We start from the raw sequence: 14,681 nt of genomic DNA, 5'->3' as shown, positions 1-14,681 counted from the left end.
TGATCAGTTAAACAGCTGAGGAAATGAACAGGATGTGGGCCTGGTTGGAGACTCATGGCAGCAGAACCTGGCCCAAAGGATCGAAGTGTTAAGATCCTCACAGGAACGTTGGACTGGATAACTGTTGGATAATAGAAATTCAGCCATTCCAGCTCTCTGCATGAACTGACTGCAGGGAAATTGAGCAGTCCTTCTTTTCCCAGAAATTTTGCCTCTTTGAGCACTTGTGACCAATATGTTCTAAAGTGCATCTTTGGCCAAATCGATTCATAAAATAGAAGACATTTCATACATATAGAATTTCCTGAACATTACAATAGCCAGCAAAGAACCACTTTTTTCTTTGTCTTTTGATGGGTGAACTGAAAAAAAAAACATACCGTGTTTCACCTTTATAGTGAGCTGTATTTTTCTCCTTTATTCACGACAAGTATTTCAAGTATTTTTGCAGTCTCCCTGCTTCCTCAACACCATCTGCCCCTCCACCTATCTTTGTATCATTTGCAAACTTGACCACACAGCCATCAATTCCATCATCCAAGTCATTAACATAAAGGAGCAGTCCCAACACCGAGCCCTGTTGATTTATTATGATGTATACTTTTTATAATGATTAAGCACTAGAAGTGAAAAAATTCATTTTCGATGGACTTTAAAAGGTTAATTTGGAATTTACTCCCTTTTTCAAGAAAGAGGTTGCAGCAAAATCCATTTTCTATGCATTTATTTGAACTTCTCATTATGTTGCTCCTTCTAGTTTCTGAAATATTATCATTATCGTAGAAGTGTGTAAGTTAAAAACTCACCTTTCTCTTTTGAAGTCTTTGTTTTTTCTTTCTTTGATTCTATAAGCCATAAAGAAAATTTATTATTTTTCATTTGTAAATGTCCATATCACAGAAAACAGAAATTTCACTGTGGTTTGGGTACATATTGGAGAGAGTTCAGAGAAGATTTACGAGGATGATTCCTGGAATGCAGGGGCTAACATATGAGGAGCGTTTGTTGGCTCTTGGACTGTATTCATTAGAGTATAGAAGAATGTGAGGGGATCTCATAGAAACATTTTGAATGTGAAAGGGTTGGACAGAGTAGATGTGGAAAGGCTGTTTCCCTTGGTGGGTGAGTCCAGGACAAGATTCCACACTCTTAGAATTAGAGGGTACCCATTTAAAACAGAGATGAGGAGAAATTTTTTTAAGCAGACAGTCATGGGTTTATTGAATTCGTTGCCACATACAGCTGTGGAGGCCTGCTCATTGAGGGTGTTTAAGGAGGAGATTGATAGGTATCTAATTAGTCAGGGTATCCAGGGATATGGTGAAAAAGCCGGAAATTGGAACTAGATGGGAGAATAGCTCATGGTGGAGTGGCAGAGCAGACTCGATGGGCTGAATGGCCTACTTCTGCTCCTTTGTCTTGTGAATCTTGTGAATGAGTTGTACATTGTAAAAAGCAGATGTATGAAACTTTCTGTTCACCCAAACAACATTACGGAAAGAAGCTTTGCATGTAGGAACATGTACAAGGCCTTTAATGCTAATTACGTTAAATAAGTGTGCGGGACTCCTGTTGGAGCACCAAGTTGCTACATGTCTTCACTCATGTGACTATCTGAGTATTTCATTTAATTCCATCAGATTAATATCCAAGGTCGGAGTTTCTCAGCATTTTGTGTGTGTTGCTTTGGACTTCCAGCATCTGCAGACTCCCTCATGTTTATGGTCTAAGGTCAGATCCTTGCTCTTTATGTACATGTTGTAGTCAATAAGCAGCAGCTCTTGTAGTCCTGTATGATGGCGATTCAAAAGTTGTACAGTCGCAGAATCATACCACATTGAAACGTCCTTCAGCCCATCACTAGAGGGCCCACGATTAATCACTAAATGTGCACTGATACTTTCTTTCTCCTCTTGTTTGTCAGTTCACCATTCACTCACTCATCAACGATTCATCTGCCATCCATATGCACTAAATGCCGGTAGAAATCAGCAGCTGAGGAAAGAGAGATCAGTCAAAGTTTCAGGTCAGTGACTCTTCATCACAACTGCTACTGCTGGAAATCTCACCAGAGGGAGAGAAGATTCACTTGTTCAAGGTAAGCAAACCTGTTAGAAACGTCAGAGTGGATTCAGTTCTGAGGAAGAGTCACTGACCTGAAACATTGAATGATTTCTCTTTCCACAGATGCTGCCTGACCGGCTGAGTTCTTCCATCTTTTCTGTTTTAGTTTCCAACTCCAGCACCTACACTTCTGTTTTCCATGTATCAGTAGAGATTGTAATACTATAATTATCTATTAACATTTAACTTTTAATTATTGAGTTATTTTTATTTGAAGGCAGGAAGAATGACACTCTTAAATATGAAAGTTAGCTGATAAGTGTTTGGAACAAGATTTCTGTCTTAGCAGCTGTGTCCCTGGGATTCACATGCCGGTGAGACATCTACACAAACCAAATAATAATGCATCAGTGGTATGATCTGATTGAAAACTCTGTCAAGTTGAAGTCCTAATGAGGTGTAGTGGAAGCCTTCTTATTACAACTGAAGTTTGCACAGTGACTTTGGCTGACATAGCACGTTGAAGCATGTAGACATTTCACAACAAGAGAGTGAAGGCAAAATTTAAGAACCAGCGGATGAGAACAGACATATCAGAATACAAACAGGCCTTGAAAAATGCCCCCCTCAAAATATTTACCTCTGACACAATTAATTCTGCTGTAATTCTCTCAAGTAACTTTACTTTATCCATGTGCTCATCTTTTTGCATAATTGAATGCAATATAGGTTTAATTTTTATGGAAGTCAAGAAATGCCTTCGGATTCTAACATCATTGAATAATTTCTAAACATAGAAGAAAGAACATCCAATCCCTTAGACAGATCTTGCACTAGCAGGAAGGAAAGCTTAGCAAAGCTGGTAAACTTATGTTTCCCATGTTTGTCAGTAATCAGTAGTTTTAATACCCTGTTAGCAAAATTCAATAGCAAGGAATTTCAGCTACATTACACAGATGTTTCTAGTGGCAAGAGATATATATAGGAAACATATAGGAAACACCCTCTCCACATCCACATCAATTAAACTGTCAAAGCCAGTGCAGCCTTAGTTACAGGTATAAAAATCTGTGTTAACATTCATATGAATCTTTAGATCATGCCTTAACTCACTTTGGTATGTTCAATTATTATACTCGTGTTTGTTGATCTCAGATCTCTCAGGCAATGTTATAAAGACCTGGATATGCCAGTGAGCCAGCTAAGCTTACTGACTGCAGACTCAGAATCCTTTTGGAGAAAAGATTTCTTTCTATCTTGGTCCTGAATGACTAACTCCTTACTTTGAGTGTGACACAGGAAGGAGAAGCATCATCCGTGCAGCCACTCTGTGAAACTCCATATAGGATTTTGTTTATTTCTAAGAGACCATCTTTCATTCTTCTTAATTCTAGTAAGTTTAAGCCCTGCCTGCTTACTCGTTCCTCTATCCAATCCAAAGAGTTGCTTTGGTCAACAGTCCTCAGTATTATTTAATTACTAATTTTTTTTTGTTTGCATAGTTTGACTTCTTTTATACATTGTTTGTCAGGCTGTATGCAGTTTTTAAACCAAAAGACCACAATGCCATAAAACATAGGAGCAGAATTAGGCCATTTATAATCCCTTTCAACCCCATTGTCCTCCCTTCTCCCTGTTAACATTTGACACACCATCTGGTGAAAGAATTTCCTCCTCATCTCCGTTTTAAAGGATATCTTTCTATTCTGAGAATGTGGCCTCTGGTCCTAGACATATACCCTATAGGAAACATCCTCTCCACATCCACTCTATCCAGGCATTTCAATATTCAATAGGTTTCAATGAGAGCCCCTTCATTTTCCTAAACTCCAGTGAGTACAGGCCCAGAGTCATCAAACGCGCCTCACACATTAACCCCTTCATTCCTGAAATCATTCCCCTGAACCCTCTCTAGACCCTCTCAATGCCAGCACATCTCTTCTTAGATAAGGGGTCTAAAACTGTTCATAATACTCCGTGCAGTCTGACCAATGCCTTACAAAGTCTCTGAATTATATCCTTGCTTTTGTATTCCTGTCCTTTCAAAATGAATACTACCATTGTATTTGCCTTCTTTACCATTGCCCATCGACCTGAGTTATATGGTAAGGTTGAATAAGTTAGGGTTGAGAGGAGATTTGATAGAGGTATACAAAATTATGAGGAGTGTAGATAGGGTAAATGCAAGCAGGCTTTTTCCACTGAGATTGGATGGGACTAGAGGTCAAATATTAAGGGTGATAGATAAAAAATTTAAGGGGAACATGAAGGGAAGCTTTTTCACTCAGAGGGTTGTAAGATAATGGAATGAGCTGCCAGCACAAGTGGTGCATGCGAACTCGATTTCAATGTTTGGATAGTTTGGATAGTTTAGGGAAGTTTAGGTAGGTCTTGGACAGTAAAGAGGGCTATGCATACTATTACCATCCTGGTTGATGAGAGCAAGCAGTTTAAATGGCCTAGCATGGACTAGATGGGCCAAAAGGCCTGTTTCTGTGCTGTATTTTTCAATGACTCTATGACTCAAACCGCAGGGTAACCTTTAGGGAATCCTGTACCAGGATTCCCAAGTCCCTCTGTACCTCAGATTTTTGAATTTTTTCCATGTTTAGTAAATAGTCTGTGTCTTTATTCCTTCTACCAAAGTGCATAACCATACACTTCCCTACACTATATTCCATCTCCACTTCTTTGCCAATTTTAATCTGTCTAAGTACTTCTAAAGACTTACTGCTTCCTTAATGCTACCTTCCCCTTCACCTATCTTAGTATTGTCTGTAAACTTGGTCACAAAGCCATCAATTCCATCATCCAAATCATTATCATAAAACATGAAAAGAAGTGATCCCAACGATGATCCCTGCAGAACAGCATTAGTTACTGGCAGTTAGCCTGAAAGAAAATGAATCTCAGGGTAGTATATAGTGACACATACATTCTTTGATAATAAATTTACTTTTTATTTTTGAACAGGCCCTCTATAATATTCATATCCTTCCTGAAATAAGGAAGTGGTACTTGTCCAAAATGTTCAAGACATCCCTATCAGATGTTTGAAGGTTCATTTATTATCAAAGTATACAACTCTGAAATTCTTCTTCTCCAGATAGTCACAAAACCAAGAAAGAAAAGAACAGCAGCACAATCATCAACCTCCAAATCCCTCCTCCCCATACTAAAAAAAACGGACAAAAATGGAACAGACACATTGACTCCCAAATCTCTGCCCCTGCACACAAAACAACGAGAAAGAACAAAGCACAGAAAGTTCAAGCACAGTTATAACTGCAATTACGTAAGTGTGCTATATGTATAGCTGCAATTCCAAAGCACACTTCTCAATAACATGCTACATAATTCCAGAACGGAACTTTATTCTTGTTTTGAAAACTATTTGCAGTAAAAGCCAGCATACCACTTGCCTCAACAAGCAATCTGCTGCACTAACTCAGTGGGTCAAGCAGCATCTGTGAGGGAGAAGGAATATTTTGTGCCGAAACCTTGCATCAGGGCTTCGCCCTAGTCCTGATGCAGGATTGCATCCTGAGGGTCGATGACTCCATTTCCCTCCACTGAGTTCCTCCAGCAGATTGTCTGTTGCTCCAGATTCAGTGTCTGCATTCTCTTGTGAAGCCACTGATAGTCATAGTCTTAGTTGTAGTGCTCTCTGACTATAAATGGCATCACAAGAGATCACCACTTATCTTCCCATTTCCTGTACCGACACATTTCTCTTTAATGATCATTGTACATGTTCACCAGGTCCATTTGAGCACCAATATTTTTCAATTTTCTTACCAGGTAAAATAAATTAATAATAATAATAAGTACTTTATTGATCCCCAGTCGGAAATTCTTTCGTCACAGCAGCTACATTTAAAAACACACTTAGCCATGTGCAGGCTTAACTAATAATAACATATGGAATAATAACATGCACAATAATAATTTACCAATGTACAATAATGTACAAAATAATAAAACAGAGATTATTGTTATATGATGTATGTTCTCCTGTCACACAGATTTGAACTGTTGTATATGCTTATTGCATCTGGTAGGAAAGATTTTCTGTAACAATCCTTGCGACAGTGGAGCTGAATGAGTCTGTTCGAAAGGGTGCTCCACTGCTTATTCAGTAGGTCATGGAGAGGATGTGCTAGATTGTCCATAGTGGCTAACAGTTTGCTTAGTGACCTCTCTCTACCACTAACTCAGAAGAATCCGGGTTGTAGCCAAGGACGGATCCAACCTTTCTGATGAGTTTATTTAGTATTTTTGCATCACTAGTACCGATGCTGCTCCCCCAACATAAAGCAGCAAAGAAGACTGCACTCTCTACAACAGACCGGTAAAAGATCTCCAACATCCTGCTGCACACACTGAAGGATCTCAGCTTCCTTAGAAAGTAGTGTCTGCTCATCCCCTTCTAGTAAACAGCCTTGCTGTTGGTTTTCCAGTCAAGTCTCTTGTCAAGATGAACACTCAGGTGTTTGTTCTCCTTCACCAAAGGTTCAAAGGTCCAATTTAATGTCAGAGAAATGTATATGATACACATCCTGAAATTCTTTTTCTTTGCAAACATCCACAAAAACAGAGGAGTGCCCCAAAGAATGAATGACAGTTAAATGTAAAAACTCCAAAGTCCCCCCAGCTCCCCTCCCTCCCAAGCATAAGTGGCAGCAAGCAACGATCCCCTCCCCACTAACAATAAGAGGCATCTCCACCGCAACTTCTCCCAGAATGTATGCATGACTCGTCACAGTCCTCTTCCTCCTAAAATCCATCGCCTTCTCCCTGGTTTTGGCCACATTCAAGAGCAGGTGATTCCACCGCTCAACATTCTTTGTCTTCTTCCAACCCCAGCAAATGACATCACTTGTTTTTCCACTCAACGTTCATTATGCTTTGTACTTGCCCATTTACTTAACCTCCCTACAGCTTCTTTGCATCTTTAGACAACTCACTCCTCCAGCCTTATTTGTATCATCTGCAAATTTGGATCAAATATGTTTGGGCCTCTCATCATTGACATGAACATGAATATCTGGGGTCACAGTATTCATCTGTATGCCATCTCCCAGCCCATAAAGGACATGGATGTTTCCTGTCCATTAACCAATTAACTGTCCTCTTTCTCCTGTCCATTAATCAATCCACACTTCATTCCATCTTTTCAACAAAAATTTGTTTAATAATGTGTAAGGGATTCTGAAAGTTCATATACAGCACATCAACTGGTTTGCCCTTATCTATGTCACTCATCAGAATATTATTGAGATTTGTTAAACATGATGTTTCTTCCAGATTCATTTATTTATCACATGTACAATGATCAGAACATACAGTGAAATGTGCTGTTTGCGTTAACAACCAACACAACCTTATGATGCGTTGAGAGCAGCCTGCAAGTGTCACCACACATTCTGGCACCAACACAGCATGCCCACCATGGTCAGCAGAACAACACAAGCAGAAACAACAACAAAACAAGACAACAACAGCAAAACCAGGCCCTTTCCCACCCACTCACACACACTCTCAGGCCTCCTACCACAGGGTAGATCACCTCCAATGTACTCACCCTGCACTCTCAGTCTCACAGACAACAAGCCTCCCCACTCCAGTCCATGACCTGAACTCTCAGACTCACACACGTCAGCCTTTGACTTCTAGACATGTGACCCAGGGGCTTTGAATGCTGGACCTTGACCTCCAGACTTGACTTCAGTCTTTAACCTACGTGCTTCAACCTTGGTATCAATCCCAGGACCCATCTTATCACAATTCTCTGTGCTTCAACTTCTGGATTTCAAAGACCTCTGACTCTGGGAATTGCCAACCTGGATACGACTGTGTGGTGGTGCGAGGGGAGTCACTGGGCCTCTTGCTCTATCCAAAATATTAGATCTATCCAATTACTTTCCAACTATCCTATTCTTCTTTTTAAAAAATAGATTCTAGCATTTTTCCAGTATCGATGTCAGGATAAATAGTTTGCAGTTCCCAGTTTAAGCAGCAGGAGAACCCACGTTATCATTACCAAAGTGCCATGCCATGCCTGCAGTTTAAATGCTGATTTTATGTATGACTGTACGCTCTGTGGCCACTTTATTAGATACACCTGTACACCTGCCCATTAACGCAAATATCTTAAAAGCCAATTATATGGCAGCAAGTGAATGCATCAAGCACGTAGACATGGTCAAGAGGTTCAGTTGTTCAGACCATACTTCAGAGTGTGGAAGAAATGTGATCTAAGTGACTTTGCTCATGGAATGTTTGTTGGTGCCAGATGGGATGGTTGAAGTATCTCAGAAACTGCTGATCTCCTGGGATTTTCTTGCACAAGGGTCTCTAGGGTTTACAGAGAATGGTGTGAAAAAACAAAGAAAGACTTCTAGGGAGCAGTAGTTTTGTGGGTGAAAATGACTTGAGAGAGATCAGGGGAGAATGGCCAGACTGCTTCAAGCTGACAAGAAAGTGACTATAACGCAAATAAACAGTGGTGTGCAGAGGAGCTTCTCTGAACATAAGCACATCAAACTTTGAAGTGGATGGGCTACAGCAGCAGAAGATCACAAACATACACAGTGGCCACTTTATTAGGTACAGGAGATACCTAATTAAACGGGTTCTGGGTGTAACCGCTTGCTCTCAAGAAAATTCAGAAATGCCACTTTAAAGTGACAGAGAAGGGCAACTTGGAGCAGGCAATAGGAACACTGAAAGCTACCGGAATAGGAAATGGGAATATCAGGAAAAACCAACCCCCAGTGGTAGCAACATTCACATGACAAGTCGAAGGACTGTGAGACGTTGACATTAAACCCAAATGTGCCACATCCATTGGCTTCCACTTACCTGTGAATTTTCTCTTGCTTTAGTAACAAAGAGCAGATATAAGTTAAAGGATGCCCTTAACTCATTCTGGCTCCCATCTTCAGTATGAGTAAATTCAGAAATGAGATTTTAAAGAATGCCCTGTGATAGGGAAGGGTCAGTAGCAATGATAGCTTCAGGAATGGGGAAATGAGGAAAATCAGGAAGCTGCAACAAGCCCCAGTAATAGCAACGTCCAGAGGACGAGTGGAGACTCTGAGAGACATTATTAGGCCAAGAGAACAGAAGCTGTCATTAAACAGGTGAGAGGGAACATAGAAATAGCTGGAGATTATGCACCGTGAAAACAAGCAACTATGCTGATTAGATTAAAGCCACAATATCTGGTGGAAGTACAATGGATTCTGGTTAATTGAGACACAGTGAGACCAGTACAATTTGGCCCAAATAAGTGGCTGCCCTAATCAGCTCAAGTTTCATGGAAATATTAAAAGGGTATAAAAAAAAAAGACAAATTAACGTCTAACTGCATAACAAATGATACATTTAAATAAAATAATGAATAAACACTAACAAAACCAGTACTATGCTATAAACTGTGTACTAGTTCCTAATAGTTACTGAGAGAGGAATTCATCCAGTGTACGCTGCTGTGTTCTTTTGATTGACTGTAAAGGGACAGAATTAACACAGGCTCCTAGTGTACACACGACTGACGCTAGTTAGAAAATGTTCGGCAAATGTTGCCTGCTCCATTTAAGCAGCATGTGGTCCTAAATAAGCAAAGGGAAGCCCAGCTATTTTCTTAATTTGTTTGTGTTCTTTAAGAGTTGTCCCAAATAAGCAGCTGCCTTGATTAAATGATGGCCTGTTTAACTGGAGTCCACTGTACTTCAGTTATTTGCCGGATCTGTCCAACTTAAGTGGGAAACTGGAAAATGGTTGAGACACAAGTGTCTCCTTTGATGGGAGTTCTACAGCAAAATTCATGAACAGGCAAATATACACACTGGAAAATTCCCACTGTACATTTTATAATGACAATTTCAATGCCAAGTATTCAGATAAAAGTCAGTGATCCAGATCTTTAAACTGTGGAATGAAAATGTTATTGCTAAACAAAGTGAAGTTTATTGTCTATAGTGGGCATCTGACAGATAAGAAGTGTGACAAAATCATATTCTTACAAGACAAAACATACCTTTCTTTGTCACATCAGAAGCTGTGGCTTTCTGTTTCACTGGTTCTGCAAAAGTGACATAGGAACAATTAAACTATAATTTCATTGCCATCAATATCAAAATTATTCCACAGTTTTTTTTTAAACATCGCTTTATTGTTTTAAGGAATAAAAAGAAAAAGAACACAATATATATCATTCATAAGTTGAAAATATAACAAAGTTGAAGAAAAATAAATTGGAAAACAAAAGAAAAAAATATATCATAAAAAAAGACACAACCATCTCACTGTGGAAAAAAAAGGCAGTCAATTCAGTTCATTATTCCACAGTTACTGAATGTTTTCAGGACATTTGGATTTTATTCCTGTCTTTCATCATCTGCATTTTTTATTCTGCCTTTCAACTATTTAGATTAATTTCATATCCCATATCTTCGCCTGAAGGCTTGTAAATTCCAACAGTTAAAGTGTTTACTCTGAAGATTACAGTCTCATCCTCCTTCCTGGTGGTGTTCAAATTTCCAAAATAGTTCTCTTCAAAAGAGTGCTACACTGCAGTAATCATTCCACCTTCAATCTCTTTCCCATTGCTTAAACTTGGGTACGTGACAGTTAGTCTTCTCAGCCAAATTATCAGCCAATATACTGTCTCAATTCATATCAATATATTATCTCTCCATCTCCACATTCTCTAATTCCTGACCAATTTTCTTTGTTGAGAAAGCTTGCTTCCAATTGCACCACTTCCCACTTATCTGTGAGATTCTTGACATTTCTGTCAGATGCAAAACAAGGGCATTTCTCTTAAATGGTTTGTGTAGGAGGCATGCATTTTTTCCTCTATCTGTATTGTATTCTGTGTGCGCTTTTATTATGTTTGTTATGGTAACTATTCACATGAGTGGGGATGTGGTAAAAGTGAAGAGAATGACTTCATGCTTTGTTCGGGGCAGTTTGTAGCTGGCGAATGTCCTACCTTTTGCTGACCACTCAATAATAGTTATTTAAGCTTAGCTTACACTTGGGTACTGTTATATACCCCCAGGGTTCATTTTTTCTGCGGACTATCACTTTAAAGCGTTGAGAGAATGAGACTGACTTTTGGACACGGTTGGATTTCTACTGATTACAATATTGCTTGGTTACTATGGTGAGAGAGGTGGAGTTATTTGATGGACAATCAGTTGTTTATGCAAGTGCACGGCTTGTTTTGAATATACAAGGACACACAGACACACACAGTCAGAGTCAAGATGGATTTGGTCAATAGACGACACCAGTGAGTCGGTCGCTGATTTAAACTTTCAGTATCCCAAAGGGGCGAGTTGAGATTGATCCAGAGTATTAATAAATGACTCTCACAAGTCGCTGCAACGAGAAGAAGTTTGCAGAGAGGAGAGGAGAGGAGAGGAGAGGAAGGTTTGAAACAGAAGAAACCTTGTGACAAAGAGATCACTGTCTAGACTCTGTCTCCAAGTAGCCAGTGAGGGTGAGCTTGTTTCCATTCTGTTGTAATGTGAGTATTATTAAAAGTAAGTTAATACTATGGAATTACTGAGGAGGCTAAGAAGCGCTCTATTCTCCTGAGTGTGTGTGGGGGGGATGGGGGGCAAAGACTTACAAGCTAATAAGGAACTTAGCCAAGCCACAGAAACCAGGGGAAATTCCATATGATGAACTGGTCAAGCTCGTGGGGAACCACCACATTCCGAAACCTTCGTTGATAGCCCAACGGTTCAAGTTTCACAGCCATTTCAGGAAGCCAGGTCAGTGTGTGGTTAATTTTGTGGCCAAGCTTCGGTAGCTGTCGGAGCATTGAGATTTCGGAGCCGTGTTGGATGACATGCTCCTTGATAGATTAGTATGCGGCGTTAAAAATGACGTCATGCAATGCCGCTTGTTGGGGGAAACCCCACCGTTGACTTCAAGTAAGCCCTAGAGATTGCCCAAGGCAGGGAGATGGATGCTAATAATGCTAAGGATATCCAGAAAGGACATGGGGGGGTCGCAGTCAGCGACAGTGCACCAAGTCAGGAGGGAGACTGGTAAACAGGCAAAGCAGGTGGAATATTTTCGGTGTGGAGGGACGCGCTGTGCAAATGATTGCAAATTCAAAGATACTGTCTGCCATGCTTGTAGCAAAAAGGGACATTTAGCTAAAAAGTGCAGGAGCTTAAAGGGTAAGGTTAAGCCTGGGCAGGGGAAAGCTCAACAGACTCAGGCAGCCACACACCACCTAGGAGAAGCAGACGGAGAGGCACAGTGTGCAGATGAAGTCACTGATGGCAATGTGAGTGACAGACATAGTCCGGACACATCTGAGACTGAGCTCGCAGCACAGCTTGCGGCTCTTCAGCCTATTACAGGAGCAATTGAAGTTACCCCCTCGCCACTGAAAGCCAGCACACCACTTCTAGTACGGCGAAGCAGTGACCCAGCTCTTGTACCACCTGCCCAGTCACAGCAAGGTGCATCTCAGCCTGATGATCCCGCTAACAGGAACCTGCATGTGAAGCCAATCATAACAGTAGCAAACGAGGCACCCACAGATGATTTAAGAACAGAGCCTCCAGTACAACCAGCAGAGCATTCAAGAAGCACTCTAAGTGATTTGACAAAGAAGGTATAATTTTCCGGAGATGACAGCCCCTTGGGAATCCATGTGGTACCCTTTAACTCTACGCTGAGTGGAAGATTCCTTGGCCTGAGTATTGAAGAGAACGGCCATTCAAGAAAAGAGAACCTGCTCCAGGAGAATGAATGTATCATCAAAATCAGTGACTGTGTTTTAACAGACAAGACCTTTGTTCAAGCACAAGAGGTTTTCCGAAACGCATTGCAATTTCCTGCTGTTGAACTCCAGATAGTTCCAAGTTATAACAAGGAACTCTATGAAAAATTTGCAATTGGGTCTATTCTGAGCCACGGTCGTGATGATGATTTAAAAACCAAAGTTCCCCTTTCAGTGCGTTCAAAGCCAGGTGGCAAACCTGCAGATGCCGTTTATCCCAATAATGCTGAGATTAGCTTGCCACCGATTTCAAAGAAGCTCAGTAGTCCAAAACAGTTAAGGAGCAATGACCACTTGATGCATACCAGGAAAGCATGTCCACCGATGACTTTGCCACAGGAAGAGACACTGGCAGAGGGGTCGGGGTCCCCTGAGGAGGATGGACATTCTCACACAGACCCCTCTCATGTCCCCAACACTAGATCCACCCAAAATATCCTCACCAGCAGTGCCTGCTGGGTCACCGGGGGTAGTGCGTAGATCGCAGCACCCTCGCAAACCTCCTGACAGACTGAATCTTTGATTGGATAGCTTTTTTTTGTTGTTAGATTGAATATTGAATTTGCCACGTTTCTTAGGTGTTTTGTATTGGTAACCTGTTGCTAATGATACCACTGTTGTTATTTCCTGGTTCTTTTATATTTGGGGAATGTTGGAGTTTAAAGGAGGAGAAGTGTTGTAATGTGAGTATTATTAACAGTAAGTTAATACTAATCAGGAAGCTGTTGGTAACAAGAGGCGGGATCCGGGGTTGGCGGGGTCTTTACTCCCAGTATGCATTGTACATAGTTCCTCCACCCACGCCGCACGAGGTACCTGGAAGCCTCTGTATTGTAAATATCATTTGCCATCCCAGATAAAGATGATCCTTTGTCCATAAAATTGTCGAGTGGTCCTTTTGTAAAGTAGAAGTTACCACACACTCGGATACGGAAGTGTGTTTGTCACAGAGTTAATCCACAGGAGCGGGGTCTCTGGTGAGGGGATAACCTTTGTGAATGTCACGTGTGTGTTTACCCTCTGTCTGGGTGTGGTATTTCACTTGAGAAAGGCACGCCTGTGGCAAATCATTGTTGGAGTTATTTTGTATGTCGTGGAACTGGATAAGTGGCTATCACGTTGTGTGTGATTGGGGTAGCCTTGTGGAATCTACCGGTGTGTCGACCCTTGCCTGGGAGGTGGTTCCCTTGAAAATGGTCCCCTTTGTGATAAGCTACTGTTGGAGACAATCCATACCTGGATTCTGTTTGAATATCCTGTGGTCACCACTTTGGGATGACCCGTAGCTGAATTCGGGTGTGGTACCACTGGTGTTGAAAGGATATTTGTTGAAGATCACTGTCGGCAATACTTCGTGTGTGGAGTGGAACAACTTCGGAGATAAAACCTACTGCTAGTGTTATTTTGTATTGCTGTCGTGGATCTGGAATATCGACATAATTGCTTTCTCACAACATTCGCCTTTGGATTACAAACATCGCGCATTAATTAACCTGCGCATTTGAACTGAACTTTTCTTACATACCATCGTAAGATTGTAACTCTTCCCACCTGAGCTTGAATAAGTTTGGGAACTTTATTTTTACACCTATATATGCATAACACTGTTAACGCTTGGTTTACCTGGTTTAAGTTAATATATTACGCAGTTACTAATAAAATAGTGATTGTTAACAGCAAAACCAGACTCCAGGTGTGTTCTATTGCTGCTGATACTTTTACAGGGTTGCGTGTACGTAACACGCACGCTTATTTTTCATTGCTTCAAGATTGTATATTTGCTAATTGCTAATGGAAGTTT

The 14,681-nt window shown here is 40.8% G+C and overlaps 1 protein-coding gene across 1 annotated transcript in view; it reads right to left on the bottom strand.

Annotated features, from left to right (window-relative positions):
• Positions 1-14,681, bottom strand: part of trdn (triadin) — a 507,565-nt gene that overhangs the window by 121,741 nt on the left and 371,143 nt on the right. Inside the window, exons 36-37 of the mRNA XM_073055375.1 lie at positions 10,109-10,153; positions 807-845 (exon numbers count right to left, since the gene is read on the bottom strand). Of these exons, the coding sequence (XP_072911476.1) occupies positions 807-845; positions 10,109-10,153 (84 nt within the window). The remainder of the gene's footprint in view (positions 1-806; positions 846-10,108; positions 10,154-14,681) is intronic.

This window comes from Hemitrygon akajei, chromosome 9, assembly GCF_048418815.1.
Source record: "Hemitrygon akajei chromosome 9, sHemAka1.3, whole genome shotgun sequence".
In the NCBI taxonomy this organism is placed as follows: Eukaryota; Metazoa; Chordata; class Chondrichthyes; order Myliobatiformes; family Dasyatidae; genus Hemitrygon; species Hemitrygon akajei.
Note: the sequence above shows the minus strand (reverse complement) of the source record. Positions and strands in the feature narration are given on the sequence as shown.